This window comes from Sitophilus oryzae, unplaced genomic scaffold (genome assembly GCF_002938485.1).
Source record: "Sitophilus oryzae breed Bouriz unplaced genomic scaffold, Soryzae_2.0 scaffold_1620_pilon_pilon, whole genome shotgun sequence".
Lineage (NCBI taxonomy): Eukaryota > Metazoa > Arthropoda > Insecta > Coleoptera > Curculionidae > Sitophilus > Sitophilus oryzae.
In genome coordinates, this window is record NW_022146304.1 from 5,250,918 (window position 1) to 5,268,164 (window position 17,247).

The 17,247-nt window shown below is 32.0% G+C and overlaps 1 protein-coding gene across 6 annotated transcripts in view; it reads left to right on the plus strand.

The window, feature by feature from the left end:
- Positions 1 to 17,247, plus strand: part of LOC115880206 (nucleosome-remodeling factor subunit NURF301) — a 61,715-nt gene that overhangs the window by 40,590 nt on the left and 3,878 nt on the right. For all 6 annotated transcript variants that reach the window (XM_030897350.1, XM_030897347.1, XM_030897345.1 and 3 more), the window contains 7 exons: positions 670 to 871; positions 9,560 to 9,848; positions 13,004 to 13,190; positions 13,251 to 13,463; positions 14,488 to 14,693; positions 15,677 to 15,872; positions 15,935 to 16,019. In XM_030897350.1, the coding sequence (XP_030753210.1) occupies positions 670 to 871; positions 9,560 to 9,848; positions 13,004 to 13,190; positions 13,251 to 13,463; positions 14,488 to 14,693; positions 15,677 to 15,872; positions 15,935 to 16,019 (1,378 nt within the window). The remainder of the gene's footprint in view (positions 1 to 669; positions 872 to 9,559; positions 9,849 to 13,003; positions 13,191 to 13,250; positions 13,464 to 14,487; positions 14,694 to 15,676; positions 15,873 to 15,934; positions 16,020 to 17,247) is intronic.

Below are 17,247 nucleotides of genomic sequence, written 5' to 3' on the forward strand. Positions count from 1 at the left end.
GGCTCCTCCTTAATACGACCCTATATCAGATCAACAATACGATAATTTTACATTGTCTTAGCTTCTATATACGCATGCAAATTTTCAGTTTAATATGATAATTAAAATTTAAAATTTGGCCCCCTCCTTCTAAATACAGGCCTCTGACAACTCAAAAACTCAATAATTTTGTATTGTCAAAAACCAAGTGTTGTTTGATATCGCTTTCAAGTAAACCCGTCCTCCATCTCACTAAGTAGCTTTATTTTTAAACTAGTAATAAACTCCAAATATTAATCACAGTAAACCAAATTTAATATACAAACATCCGAGCACAACGCGATATGTTGTATTCTACCTTGTTCTGTTAGAAATTCCACAGCGTGCAGACAGCACCGTTTACTCGCGCGGAAATACCGATCGAAGCAGTGACGACAGGCCGCGTTTAGCGGATTCAAACGATTACGATAATTTTGCACGGATTTTTGATGCATAAGCCTTTTACGGAATGTTATGAAACTTTGCATACTGAGTTTTAATGTCATAATGAATGATTTTATGAGAAGTAGGCACGTTTTAATTTTTTTGTGAACATTTCTATTGTAGCCAGTTAGAGTAGGATAAATTTAAATATTGACACTGCTCATTCTTGTTGATTTAAATCGTCACTGTGATGAACTTAAATTGCAGGTTTCCGAATCTCCCAACCAAGCTAACCGACAAGTTCTCGCAAACGGTCAGCAATCGCAAACGTCGGCGCTGATTCAAGCGATGAAGGCGAAAATGGAGAACAGCCCCGCCTCGGGAACCTCTACTCAGACTCGTCCCGCCGGCATCGGCACTCTCGACCAAAACAAACAGTTCGTAGTGACGCCGGACTATATCCAGCAAAGTATGTTCGTTTATCAACCGTCTGTCATTGTTTATAACCCTAACTGTGCTTACCCATTGCAAAACGACGCGGGCTGTATAAGATATTTCACTAAATGAGCTGGTCTCAGTCGAATAATAGATGTCATAAAATCAGTATTAAGAGAATTATATAAGTATCGAGATTTTGCGATGATGGATATTCTAGTCATATTTTTTGTTGTCGTAAACCTTGTCTTTATTATTGGAGTTATAAAAGGTAAGTTTTTCATGTTCACATAATCTTTTTTAGTAAGCGTTCAACGACCTAATGTTCAATGAGTACATAATAATTAGTTAAAATCCTCTACTGGGGGATAGGAGACTCACAGTCTTGTATAAAAATTTTATTTAAAATTTTTACTATTTAAAAAAATTTTGGCGACATGTTTCGAGAATCATAATCCCATTTTCAGGCCCGGAAGCTAAAAATATAAATAAAAAACAATCAAAGTAAGTCAAACTTATTTGTCAAACAAACAAAGTCAAGTAACAAAACAATAAAATTCTGGCACAAGTCATAAAAGTTAAAATTATCCAAATTATTTGTACAAAAAAATGTTACAAAATGCAAAGCTGAGCTTTATAACAAAAGAATTACAATTACCATGGCCGCATTTATCTATTTAAAATTTCTCAAATATCATGAGGAGTACATAAAACTATTTCTAAATGAAGTGGGAAAATTTTGATTTAGGTGAGAGGAGCCAAAATATTTGTTGTAGTTAATGTGATAATGGAATTTAGTTTCTAAGATGTATTTCAATTATTTAAATTTATATATGTAAATTAGAATTACGTAAATCAGTCTTAATTATATTGTATCTTGTATTTGATTCCCTTGATTGTGATTCCCGAAACATGTTGCTTAAATTTTTTAAAATAGTAAAAATTTTAAATAACATTTTTTATACAAGACTGAGAGTTTGAGTCTCCTGTCCCTCAGTAGATGATTTTAACTAAAAATCATTTTTACATAATCTCAGGTTGGTATATTATAATTTATAACCATAAATAAATAATAGACCATGTCTTCCCATTTTGAATTCCACATTCATTATACAGGGTGCTACAAATTCGAGGTACGAGCATTGGTATCTCGGTAACCGTAATAGATACAAACATGGTTAAATTGGGGCAAAGTTGCGCTTTGGGATGTTTACAAAGATGCCACCAAAAAAGTTAGAAATTTCAAGGATTGCTGAGTTTTTTGGAAAAAACGGATTTTTTGGAAAATCAATTTTATTTTTTCCTATCGTTACTTTTTAGAAAATCAAAAAACTAATTGCACATTCTCATAGCCAGTTTATAAGGCCTATCTGATAGTATTTTTAAACTGATCATTTGTGAGATACAGAGGCCAACTTAGTTTTTTTAAATACGGACCTGCATTTTTTATTTCAGATTTTCTAAGAACTCGGTCTCCTGAGTACATTGATATGCCACACTTAATATTTTTTTTTGTTTCGGACATTTGAACACAATTTATTTAAACTAATTTCAAGTCCGGCTCTGTTTTTTTTTTAATATTTAATATATTCATCGTTACAATATTGATAAGCTTTCAAACTTAACAATGACGTGGGGTAAAACATTGAATATGGAAAATCAAATGAAATAAAATAATAAAAAATAATATACCAGTATATGAATACATTACTTCACGTCATTTGTAAAAGTGAAATCAATACATCTCAACATTTTCAGTAAAGAGTATAAAATGCATTCGGACATATACATATAAGAAGAATGTTCAAAGAGCTATAAATAAAATTGAACGAAAAATAAATTTGTGCAATAGGGAGGGTGGTAACCCTTTCTAACATGTAAAGCATTAGAAACTAGTTTGTTGAAATTGATTTATTTATAATAACTACGATTAATATTACGAATATTATTAGATCGCACACTGAGATTTCAAAGTCACAATAAAAAAAAGTTAAAAATAATATCTTTACATTGCTGACCGGGATATAATTTATTTGAATCTTCGAATTGGCTCGATTTTCCTGATTCAATGTTAATTAGCTCTGATCAATAGTGTTGCGATGAATATAATCAGATTAAATAATTTGAAAACCCAGATTATTTTAATAAACATTAAATAGTTTTGTTGTTAAGGTACCTAAAACAAAGAAAAAGTATAAAGTGTGGTATATTATTGTACTCAGGAGACCGAGTTCTTTCAAAACCGGAAATAAAAAATGCAGGTCCGTATTTAAAAAAATCAAGTTGGCCTCTGTATCTCACAAATTATCAGTTAATTTGAAAATATAAAAATACTGTCAGATAGCCCTAATAAAGTGGCTATGAGAATGTGCAATTAGTTTTTTCATTTTCTAAAAAGTAACGACGGGAAAAAATAAAATTAATTTTCAAAAAAATCAGTTTTTTCCAAAAAACTCAGCAATCCTTGAAATTTTTAAAACTCTTTTGATGGCATCTTGGTGAACATCCCATAGCGCAACTTTGCCCGAATTTAACCATGTTCGTATCTATTACGGTTACCGAGATACCAATGCTCGTACCTCGAATTTGTAGCACCCTGTATAGGGTTTGCCAAAAAATTCGGAATTAATAACATTTTTTTTTTGTTATTCAGTTAAGCTTCATTCAGAACCTCACAATTAGCGGAATAAATTAGTGGTTTCAATTAGCGTAAAAGTTTGTTCCTTTAATTTCAGTGTAAGCATTCAGAAGTCAAAATTAGTGGTAGACATTTTCAATTAGTAGAAAAAGTTACCAAACTTTAACTTTTCCACCAATTATACTTCAAAATTTGCGCGAAATGTCATTCTGGCTTTTGATTATCTTCCGTTAAGAGAAATTGTGGTTAGAAATCAAAAGTTGATTATTTTATAAACTAAATATTAGGCTTTCTTTATGGATACCACTGACTAACGCAAGCTGTTGCTAGGATATTCTATTTAGTGATGTTAACTTTCGGAAATTTATGAAATTTTAGGAAATTTTACAATTTTACATATTTTTTGTTGATACAATGAATAAATTAGATAGACATTTGATATCAACATGTAAGTGGAAAAAAACAATAAACATAATATTAGTTGCTTTATTTTTAATAAACAATACCTAACTCCTAAAAGTCATAAACATAACATATAACAAACATTATTTGGTAACGTTTGTACTTGGTACATAAACCATGAACTATGACTATGAACTGAAAAAAAAACAAAAAAGCAGGAAATATAAATTTAAAAAACGTAAAACACAAATAACTGAATTATTCTATTCCGGAATACTTTCAGGCGCCGAGCTGGTCCCATCTTCATAGGGTATTATAGTAGTAATAGTAGTAGAGTAGTAGTAGTAGTAGTACTGTCTTCCTCAGTTTTTATTTCCAAATCAGGTATATTTGATGTATCATCTGGTTCTGATTCTGAAGGATGAACCTCTACCTCTACGGGTTCTAGTGGTTCTGGAGGAGTTTCATGTTGTTGCATATCATGTTCCATATCCACTTTTTGTTTTTGTATTAATAATTTATTGTTATGAGCTACGAACATTATTTTGCCGGCTCTTTGTGCAGTTAAGCGATTCTTTTTTTAGTATGGATAAAACTGTAAGTACTGAAACTTCTCTCAGTGGCTGCAGATGACGTTGGTAAAGACAGCAGAGCAACAGCTAAATATTTCAACTGAGTATTTTTACATATTGCTTGCGCCAACTTAGACAGTCTACATTTTTAACTGACATCCAAACGTAGTCGAGAGCCCATAAACCCGATTTGGCGCAATAATTTGTTACATCTGTAAAAATGGCTTCTTAATTATTGACAAACTGAGGATGTTTGTTGGTGATATTGTTGATAAATTCCATAGCGGCTATGTGTTCTTCATTGTTAAGGTGCTCTCCCAGGAAACAGAGGGGGCCAAGAGATTCGCGGCAAAATGCATTATTTTAAGAGCCATACGTTTTCTATTTTGTAAGACGGAGAAGCATTCTTTTTCTTCTGATTTAAGAATAGGCATACTTGATACACTTTCGTTAAATTTTTGCTCAATGTCTTGAATTTTGAAAAGAAATTTCTTCCACAAAATTCGGATTTTTGCGAATATTCGCGATTTTGGGACCGAATATTTCGGAAATTTCTGAAATTTCCTGCAAAATTCGAATTGAAATATTCGCTACCAACATCACTAATTCTATTAATTTTAATTGTGTATTTTAAACATTGTGAATGATCGTAAACTAAAAAGAATAAAGTGTAATTGAAACCACTATTTTTTTTGACTAATTGCGAGGTTCTGAATGAAGCTTTATTGAAAACGAGTTTATGCAAATTTACGTTATCATGTCCAATGTCATGCAACAACTGTCATGGCGGAAAATTATAAAAATCTTCTGTACATAATGCAGAAAGTCGAGTTAGACGACAAAATATTGAAGAGCCAACAAGTTGTTCGGAAAGTTATTTTACATCTATGTCATCTTTGAAAAATAATTGAAACCCATACCGTTGATTGAAGAAATAAGAAGATGCTTAATTTTATGGGCGATTTCGTGGCATAAAAACTTTCTGAGATGTAGCTGGCGTTACCGCAAGCCTATCCGGGAATTTCGAGATTTAGTTTAGCTTTGTGCCGCTGCGCGCTGATAGTCGTTTACAGCGCAGCGGATAAAGAATATTGTACCGTAATGTTGCTTTTAGTCGACAGAGTGACTGGTCGCCGGAGACAGTGTTGCCAGCAAACTACTTATTAATCCGTAGATTTACGAATTTTGGGTACAATACGGTAATAATACGGATTTTCTATCATTAAACAACTTAATATAATATTATATGATTAAACAAAGAACGGGGTCAGAGTTGGCTTGGAAATGAAGATCGCTGATATTTCATATGTAAAATATAATGGTAAATGTCAATAATCGTCATTTCCAAACCAATTAAACGACTTTTTTCAATCATACGACATAATCAGTACCTATAAAAGAATTTTTATTTTTGTTATTTATTCTATGTTTAACACAAATAAATTTTCCATACATAAACGCGGATTTTTCATCCAAAGATATTTTCGTCAAACGTATTACAGATATTATACATTTTAATATGGCAACACTGTCGCTTTCAGATCCACACCGTCTTCGATATGCATTCGCTGGCCGAATTAGGGAAAATAAGAACTTTTTTGTGCGTTGACCGCAGTACGATTGGTGTCTCCACTGTACAGCACTTGAACGTAAAGAGAAATCAAATCAGCCTTGTCAGCAAAGTCCTTGAATTCTTATAAAAAATGGTAGACGCAATGGCGTGCAGTGCTAATCAAAGTAGGGTAGGCAAAATTGGCAAAATAATAAAATTAGTAATATAGTAATTAATATAATTATTTTTTTCTCTGGAAAAATCACCAGATTCGGCATCATTGCGCAGAACAGTGGCCGACACCTTTGAAATTAAATCACGCGTTACTTTCTTATTCTATCTATTTCTTCTACCCTGACTTTCCAGTCATTTTGGTCTGTAGAGAACGTCAAAGATTCGCAAAGTGGCAGCCGCGTAAATCTTAAACATATCTTACGTAACCTCTAAAATAAAAATAAGACTAAAAACGTTTATTGCCAATATTTGTTGGATCAGTAATGCGTTGAGTTTTAATATGAAAAAAAAATATGATCATGTCTGGGGTAGGCAACGCCTTTTTGACCACATTATATGCACGCCATAGGGTAAACGTAAAGTTATTTTTTGAGCAACTTTTTTAGTATTTTGTGACATAACCCCTTTTTTTGCATATGTAAAGTGGATTTTTTTAATCTGCCGCCATGGCAGTTCTTGCATGATACGTCAAAATGTGTTTTTGTTGTTAAGCTTCATTGAGAACCTCGAAATTAGTGGTTTCAATTAGCGTAGAAGTTTGTTCCTTTAGTTTCAATATAAGCATTCAGAACATCAAAATTAGTGGTAGTCATTTTCAATTAGTAGAAGAACTTTTCTACGAATTATACTTCAAAATTTGCAAGTAATGTCATTTTGGCCTTTGATTATCATCCGTCAAGAGAAAATGTAGTTAGAAATCAAAAGTTTATTGTTTTATAAGCTAAATATTAGGCTTTCTCTGTGGATACAACTGATTACCGGAAGTTGTTGCTATGATGTTCTATTAATTTTAATTGTGTAGAGACTGTGAATGATCGGAAGCTAAAAAGTATAAAGTGTAATTGAAACCACTAATTTATTCCACTAATTGCAAGGTTCTGAATGAAGCTTTATTGGGTAACCTGCAGTAAATTCCAATAATAAATCCTTTTTTACGAACTTTCGGCAGATCTTGTTAATATCTATGTTTATTTTTGTAAAATATTCAATTTCTTATGATATATTTTAAAGAAAATCGCTATGGTATAAGATCAAAATGCTTTACCATCGACATCAATATATGTATAGTTCTTCTCGCGTAACTTTTCTGGTTTTGACATTTGGTAATGACTTAAAGAAAATATCTGGACTGTTGATATCTTTGAATAAGAAGACTAAGGAAGGAGCATAATGCTATCCATGTATTCATGCATGGTGGGCGGAAAAGGCTCCATAAAAGCTCTCTATGGTGGGGATCCTTGACAGTTCTGTTTGACGATTCATTTGACACATTTGAATTTGATTTGAAATTTTGTGGATTTGTCAGTCTTTATGGAGCTTATTTTATGTTATTTATTATTTATTCTACTACTGATAGTTGTATAAAGGTAGTAAATCTAGATGGAAATTGTGGCAGAACTTAAATTAACAGTGACACTACCGCGATTTATCGAAAAAGACTCTAAAATAGTTGGTTGTGTAGCGTGCGGTAGATCTCGGCAAAAATTGAGTGAAATAATGGAACAACTTTTCGCTAGTAAGTGACTATATAATATACATACGTGTAGTAAACCGATCATTTATGAAATTCACTTAAATTAACTAAATTATATATTTTTCTTGCATTTTAGCTTTTATTTATTACTTGTCAAAGATTAGATGTCAAAGAATTTAGATACGTTAATTTGACTTACCTGCTTCAGTAGCGTATCGGATGTATGTGTTAATAAATACTTATTATAACTTATCTATTTTTATTAGAATTATATATTTTTATAACAATTTTAATAACTACCAACATTTATTCACAACGTAAAATAAAACAACAAATTATTGAGTCTACCCCACGTCTACCCTACATCATAGTTTTACATTTTTTAAATAAAATTAGAACGACACTGATAAACCGGAATTTAAGTCGGCCATATTTGAGGCCCATCGCGGTGTACCTAAGATTTTTGATATGCTCCTTCCTTAGTCTTCTTATTCAAAGGTTGATATAAATGTAACTATTTACTATATTATTCTTAATTATGGACTGTGTTAAAACTTATATTAAAAGTATTTTATCCAGTTTATTTTTAACTTATTTAACTTTTCAGCTCTGATAGTTTTTAGTAGATACATTTTAGCAGCATTTAAAAGACCTGTTCTAATATAAATTCTTCAAATATTTAAAATTGTGTGTTTTTTTAAATTAAATTATTGATTTAAGTGTGGCTCTGTATTTACTTGTATCAACTAATTTTTATTTTAAAAAATGGCTTCATTACTTTTGTGTTTTGCCATGTTGAGAAATGAGACGTGAGAAGAACTATATCATAATGTTGAACTAAAAATATAAGTTTATGTATATCTATTGACCTAATTATTTTTATGGTCAAGGAAGAAATATAATTGTCAAGTACAATTATATTTTTTACAATTTATTTGACGTATTTTTGAGACTTTGGCTTAAATTTGAAATTTTAATATATAGTAGGTATAATTTTTATTTACAAATTCACAATTAACATTTTAATATATTTCTATTTTGAAATATATGCCTTCCTACGACGCGCTGTTATTTACTACTGCTGTCAAAAATTATTAAATCTCATAAAAATGAGCTATTAGACTTTCTTATTCTGGAAAAAAAAATAAAAGTTTTTGTTGATTAAAAATTTTTATGTATAAGTCCATTGAATATTTATTTATGTCGAAATTGTTGTTATATACACAAATGTTTTACAGTTACATATTTACTTAAAAGTATGTTTTTTTTTAAGTTTTAAAAATAAAACATACTTCATCTTGCCTTTTATATATAAAATAATAAAGACAAAGGGCTCTAAAAAGACTTATCTTAGATGTAAGATTTATATGAATTATTCCATTTCTATAATTGTTTTGCTTAGAACTTTCGACCAATTTTCTCTTTATATATTTATTATATTTGCAATATTACAAAATTTCAAACAGTTAATGGAAGAGCAAGGGTTTTGAAAGGATTAAAAGTTTCCAAACATATTTTTAGGGTATTGCTGTTTTTTTATTTATTTCCTTGAGTTAATGATATTTTTATTAAATGTGTATGTTTATATTTTGGAAACTTTTTTTCCCTGTTTTTAGTTACAATATTAGTTATGAAATGTATCTTGAAGTGTACCAGTTGATCTAATAAATTTTTTAAAAAGCTACTCAGGAGTTTTCTTGCGAAATACCCTTGCACTTCTTCTAGTTTTGAAATTATTTTGTCGTTTTGCTTTGGGCTATTTTGTTCCTTTCGTTTTTCCCTTTACTTTAGAGGTTTATTTTATTTTAGTCATTTATTTTTCTTTTTGTTCCTTAATTTCGCTCGTGAAGCGATTAAAACAGCCCTGAAACAAGAAAACCTGAATCCAGAGATCGAGGAGAAGCTGTTGCAATTGCAACGGTACCAAGAGAAGCAGATGAAACAGGAACCTGAGTGTCCGTCGCCGGTACCTAAAGTAGTACCTCCCACGATTCCGACCGTAAATCGGTTCGCGACGGTTGCTAGGAAACGGCCTCCCAGTACGTCCAAGAACGATGACGCTGATTGGGTCATGGAACAGCCGAAAAGAAGTAGACCGAATAGGAACAGCGAGAGCAAGAAAATCGAAACTATTTTACAGTAAGTATAGGAGCAATATTTCTGCAGTGGAATTATCAGTTATTTTTTATACAAGACGATAGATAATATGGTATTTTATCGTCGACCTAAAAGAATAATTCAAGAGCGATGAAATCGCGAGTGAATTAATTTCGGGAGACGATAATGCAATTTTATCGTCGTGTATAAATAGTATTTTTTTCATAGCGAGTTACGTTTTAAAAAAATATTCAAAAATTATTATTTCAACTAATTTATTACTAGTAGAAAAAATATTGTGCTGGGTTGGCGTTGGGTTTGGAAATGGCTCAAAACGAAATAAGTAAATTACCAACAGATATTCAGGCTGAGGCGACAAACGCCATATCCAAACTACTTCCATTTAAATCCCGAATAACTTATGAAAAGGAATACAAAAATTTTCAAAAATGGAAGCAGTTAAAAAACGTGCGAGAAGAAATAAAGTTTTTAACCTATCCTCGCTGTTAAAGTATTATTTAATCCACCCTTGCGGTTAAAGTACTATTTTATCTACTATTTTTGATAGATATAAGGATGGATATAAGGCAATTTTAACAGTTGCTATGGAAAAAAGTAACATATTACTAAGCGGTTTTATATACCGATGTGGTTATCGAAACTGCGTGGTCTGGATTTTAACGTGTAAGACAGTGATGTAGACAGCTGAATGGTAAATCAAATGTATTAAAAAGAGATAAAAGTAGGGTTGATACATTTCTCACAATTATTTACTCATTTTACTACAGCTGTACTATATTATATTTAGCTTAGATATATTATCTTCATTTCAGTAGTATCCATGAAAGTTTTTAAAATAGTTTATTTTTTTCTACACACATTTTCCTATAAACATAAAAACCAGCAACACTGTATGCCGTTTTTTATTTTGTCTGTCTGTCAACCGGTCATTTATATTTATCTCTGTCGCGTGCATTAAAATACAGACCACGCAGACGAATGTCGGCGCCAAACAGTGATATTCTGCATTCCCAAAAATGCCTAGTGAATTCACGTATTAACCGGCAAACCGCATAACTATAGTAAATTAATTAAATGAATTACTTTACCCTGTTTGCCAGTTTTAGGCGATCTTTAAACTTAGATAGTGTTGCTTTTTGGTGCGTCAAAGTAGGGGATTTTCCGTAATTACATTATTGAAGATAAAGAAATACATTGTAAGGTTTCTAGTTATCAGCATTTTGTAATGGAAAACTGGTTGTTTTGAAATTGGAGATATCATCATCATCATTCTCAGCTTATTCAACCATTTCCAATTATGGTGTAGCCTCCCTTAGCTAATTAGATACTCTCTTTTTAGTTGGTCGATTGTTGTCTATTGTTGGCTATGCGGGCCCAAGTAGTCCTTGCTAATTTCCTAATATCATAGTCCCATCTCAGGTTTGGTCTTTCTCTAGGTCTCTTAATTCCTCGTGGGTACCATGCTGTAATTTTTGTGGTCCATCTGTTTTATAACATACTCGTATTATATTTATTATTATCAAAACGGTTTGTACGTGAAGTATAACGAATAGAACAATCCATAGAAATAATATAACCAACTCACAGAACAGAAAAACCAAATAACAGATCTAAAAACAGTAGTATAAAATAAACCGAGTGATGAAATTGGCATAAATCAGTTTTGTTTTTATCTCTAATAATAAAATCAGTACAGGCTGTTCAAATTTATGGATCACCCTGTACATAGTGTTTCTATTTAACGAACGCATAAATACTATTCATCTAGTTTCCTATAAAATAAGTAACCAAACAAGGTATCTGAAAACGATTCAATTAATTACGGCGTTTCACTGAAACAATTTCGTCATTACAAGGAATGACTGAGATCCCCAGACAAAAGATGTACTGAAGTGAAAGATGTAACTGAAGTGTCACGCTGTTTGTCGGCTATATATGAAACGACTATAGTCTGTCCAACGACAAGATTCTTGACAGTGATAGATATGTCTGTCATTTTAATTTCAAAGTAGTTTATTTTATTTTACAAAGAAATAAGTTGGTACAACTGGAACGCATAGCAGGAAATTAATATATTTATAATTTAACTGGCAAATGATTACTTCAAAATATTGTGGAAAAAAAACTATGAAACTGAAAAAATGTAATTGAGTTATTTTATTAAAAAAAACGGTATGTGTTATTACAAAACAAACAAGAACAAAACACCACATACCAAAAAAAAATATAAAAAAGAACAATTTCTTACTTTCAAGCTTCAAGAAACTTCCCGTATTTATTATTATATTTATCAATATAACTTATGTACAAATACAAATTTGTAATATTCCACAGGAATAAATAAAACAACATAAATAAAACAAACTATTTTATTAATAATAACACTTACCAAATTTTATACCTTAAAGGTTGATTAGTTAACTTTACTCTTAATTTTTTTAAACCAGTACTTTTTGACATTATTTTTCTGCAGTACTAAAATCCATTATTTATCTAAGTATTTACCTATCGTGTGATGTCGATATTTTACAGCTACTACAGTAGTATACGAGTATGTTTAGTACGATCCTTGTACCATATACGAGATGCACTTATCTACGACGAGATGGTATACCTACAAACTTATTGGTGTAAAAGACTTTCTGCCGGGGCATCGAGTATTAACTATAAACTGTGCTCTGGGTCTACAGTTAATTTTCCCTCCATTTTTCCTCCACTTGACATCAAAAGACACAAAACACACGTAATAACACGAATCAAAATGCATCATCTTCCGCAGATATTTGACTTGACATAAGTTGACACAAAATTATAACCTATAATTTGGCAAGACTTTGACAAGCCTCAAAAATCTAAAGGCGAGTTCATACGCATCGGCGTCGTTCATCGTTCCGTCAAACCAATAAAATTGAAATATGATCTGTCATTTTTGAAATAAACCAATAAAACTGGTTAAAAACAACAAGAGACGACGCATGACGGATTTATATTTAAACCTATCCATAGTTAACTTAAAAAATATTAGAAACTTTTTTTAGTAAAATAAATAGATTGATATAGGACGTCATCTGCTTTTCTTCTGTCATCGTCTGTCGAAATCTTACCTGAGAAAAAAAAACAGAGTATAGGCATTTTACGGAATGACGGATTATATTATAATGTTATTTATATTATAGACCTGAAAGTCCCGTCAAGGAGAAAATTCTGTCACCAAGATCGCGTTCAAAGAGTAAAGAAACCGAAAAAGTATCCAACGCGAAAACCAAGATTATGGTTACTCTCTATCGGCAGAAAGAATTTCTCAAGAAGGACATACTAAGAAAGAGGGCACTATTAGAGAAAGAGTTACAATATGAAATACAGGTTTGTTTTTTAATTATTTATTTAGGACAAATGCTTTATAATATACTCTTACAATTGTAGAAGGAAGTGGCAGAAGAATTGGCAGCTCGAACGAAGATCGAAAGGACGAAACAAGATGAAGTCAGAACGGGAAGTAGTAAGAGAAAATCTGCGGCCACTGCTACAACTGCTGCCATTCCAGTTCCCAAAACTACCCCGAGTAGAAGCAAGAAAACGTCCAAATCGCATAGTTCACCCAATGCGCCTAATCAAAAAGGACTCAAGAAAGAAAAGGTTAGTTATGATTACTTATTTCCCAATAACAACTATGTTTAGTATTATCGGAATAATCAAATAACTTTGAATTATTTTTTATATTATTCCTTGCCTCATTATGTATTAGTCTCGTCCCTAGCCTTTGAATAAAACGTTAACACTGACAAGTAAAACGTTATGTGTAGATGTGGCCTTAAGCTTGATTTTCATGCATCTGTTATCCGATGATACAATATTAATTTTATTGGTTGAATTTAGACTTCGATTGGTTAGAAAATTACGCAGTTTTTAAATTTATTACATTTCATGCTTCCGTTCATCGGATATACGATTTGCTTCTGATTGGTGTCATTTTATATTTTCATTTCCACAACGATTTCGCTGTTTTACTTATAGTCTAAGAGCTAGCAACGTTTTCGAGAGAGATTTTTAAAAAGCTGGTGCTTTAATATATCTTTTGCTATGCTCTCCTGAACTGAGTGCTGCCTGAACAGCTGTGAACAGTTTGGCTGCCGATAGATGTTGCGTTCACTACTGCGCATCATATGTGTATTCAACATCTGTTCACTAATTCGCATCACAAATTTGCCCTGTATTTCAGGAACTAAGGAGGCTAGAACAAATCTACGTGTAGCATATTTAGTTTCATAAAAAAATTAGCAAAGTAATGTGAAAATTGCATCATTGTATCTCATAAACGATAAATCCCATAAAACACACGAAAATGGGATACCCTGCACAGATATGATGCGCATCGGCAAGAACCAGCTTTCCTAAAATTCTCGTTTTCCCGACGCGATGGTGCTAGCTCTTGTACCATTATATTTTTCATTAAGGTTGGATTAAACTTGTCACAAAAGTGTTAAAACGTTCGTTATCGTACGATCTTTCTCCGTTGACGTGCTGGAGTAAAAAATTTATGGATGAAAAGTTTTTTTTATTCAAAGGTTGAAATTGTCGAATAAGGAAAGAGCGGTGTTGCCAATAAGAGGAAATATTCCCCGATTTAACGGACTTTCTTTAACAATAGGTTTATTTTTAGGTTTATTGCATATGTCGCACGCCCTACGATGAAACTAAATTTTACGTCGGTTGTGACCTGTGCAATAACTGGTTCCACGGCGACTGCGTGGATATCACCGAGGAGAGTAGTAAAACTCTCACGGAATTCATATGCGACGAATGCAAATCAGCGAGAGAAGATCAAAAACTCTACTGCTTATGTCAACAGCCATATGATGATTCACAGTAAGTAGATAATAAATGTCTATTGAATCTTTTTTTCTAAAGTAATCGCAAAACAATTTCCGATGCACGTGATCAACTTTGAGTAACAAGCGATGGCGACAGCGCTGCCAGATTGTGATGAATTTAGGAGATGAATCTTAATTTAAAATTGGGAAACAAATATATTTGGATTATCATCATATATCTTTTTAAAGATTTTTACGTTTTATTTTTAATTTAATAATCAATATTTTAGCAATTAATTAATTTATTAACAGTAGTCACTGACACTCACAGTAGAAGTATTTAAATTTAAGGCAGCAGCTACTCGTTACAAATCGACATAAGTAAAAATAACTTTGAAAGTGGTATAATGTGCTTACTAATCAAACTTGCTTCTCTGATTGCAGTCAAGGGTTGCAGTCAGGTTATTGTCACGTTCTCGTTCAAAATAGTTTATCAGGAACGCTACAAGCTCTTTGCTTCGACTGTTTTAACGCTTCGGCGTATTTTCAACACATAATTTCAATTAATGCTGTACAAAAACTCGAAAATTTAGTTCTTAAAAGAACTGTTTGTGCTTAAAAGTACAATTTTTAAAGAAAGACTATGAAAATCGGCAAAAAAACGAGAATTACTCTCAAAGGTTTAACAACAACACGATATTATACAAAATAATGACTGACATTCAGTCACGTCAAATAATAAACGACAACGTTGCTTATCGCGGCGCAATGTGACATGGCGATAATAAAAATCGCTTTAAACTAATTTTTGCAGCCTTAATCTAAATAAAGCATCTGTTACAATCATTTGCTCTATAAAGTAAAATGAAGCGCTGTTCGGTATCTTAAATTATACAACAAATTTAATCATTTTTGCCAAAATTTTATTTAGTCAGGTTTATAAGCTCTAGTATCAATTTCGATATGATTGATGACGTGCATCGGAAAATGTGTTGCGATTACCGTATATTATAAGATTAAAACTATACTCTCTAATAGGTTTTATATATGCTGTGACAACTGTCAAGATTGGTTCCACGGTAGATGCGTGGGCATTTTACAGTCGGAGGCGGACAACATCGACGAATACGTATGTCCGCGATGTCAAACGAATAGTTCGGTTAATTATGCCAATATGAAAGATTTGACGCAAAAGGACTTTGACAATTTAAGAAAATTAATCAAACAAATTCAGGTAAGAAGTGTTATTTGATGCCTTTGATGCCATTTTGTATATTCGTATTTATTTAATTTTAGAGTCACAAAAGTGCTTGGCCATTTATGGAACCTGTAGATCCTACGGAGGCTCCTGATTACTATAAAGTTATTAAGGAACCTATGGGTAAGTTTAATTGTGAACTTGACAATTTGGACTTTGTACATGCTCTTTTAGAAATTTCTTTAGGTTTTTGGTGTTTATAATATATGAATACACCTATCTACAATATAATTTCAATATACACTCACCGCACACACGGCAAATTACTATGTTTAGCTTGACGAAAATCGAAATCACAATAGTATATTAAACACGAGTTTCGAAAACGACGTTTTGCACACGAGTTCGACAGTTTGTTGGCTCGAGCCGCAGGCAAGAGCCACAAGTCGAACGACTGTACAAAGAAGTTTTCGAACGAGTTTTTTACGCTATTTTTTCTACGACTACAAATGACACTTTTCTGACGACTGCGTTCCGTTTGGCGTTTCAGCTAAATATTGGAGGTTAAAAATGTTAAAATTGACACATATTGTGTGCACTAAAAGTAAGCGTGCGCAAAGATTGCACACCACAAAATTTGCGCATGGTGTGTGAAAAAGTCACTTTCAGATTCACTTTAGCGTGCGTTTTTTAACGTTTTACATAGCAGTCGTAGAAAAAAAAATTTTTTTCGTATGTCCATCCACTCACTATTGTTCTTATAAAATCTGTGGACCTAATTTTAAATGTTATAATTTTTTCCGAGCAACTATAACGGCGCGATTGATGGAGTCCGCACTTTCTGGGGAGAGCGTTAGCCTTGCACAAACGTGGAGCGCAACAGAGTGTCATTTATACCCAGCACAGCCATTTGAAAATTAATTATCATTATGGACAATATACCTACAGACATGTAGTACAATTATTAAATAACATCAATATAATAAATTTGAACTGTTTTGAATGTAGATACAATATATTTTAAACACACTATTTTGTGTTTATTTTTTTATAATTTTGTTTTCATAATGAGTTATAGTAATGAGTTCCACCGAGTTCCGCTTTTAAATTATTAAAATTAAAATCTCTAATGTATGTTGATACAGGTATAAAAAAAATCAGCTTTCCCAAATTTGCCCTTTTTTTGAAATAGCCTTTATTTGCAGGGAGTCGCACTGATTTCTATACCAGTCCTGTAATATCAAGAAAGGCTTTTTTAGTTTTAAGAAGACAGATATTCTAAATTATGAATTTCAAGTTTATTACGAGCTTTTTTTCATATATTATTGACAGTAGAAAACAAATCAAATGGCTGTGCTGGGTGCAAATGACAATCTTCTGCGCTCCACGAAAGGTGCGAACTACATCAATT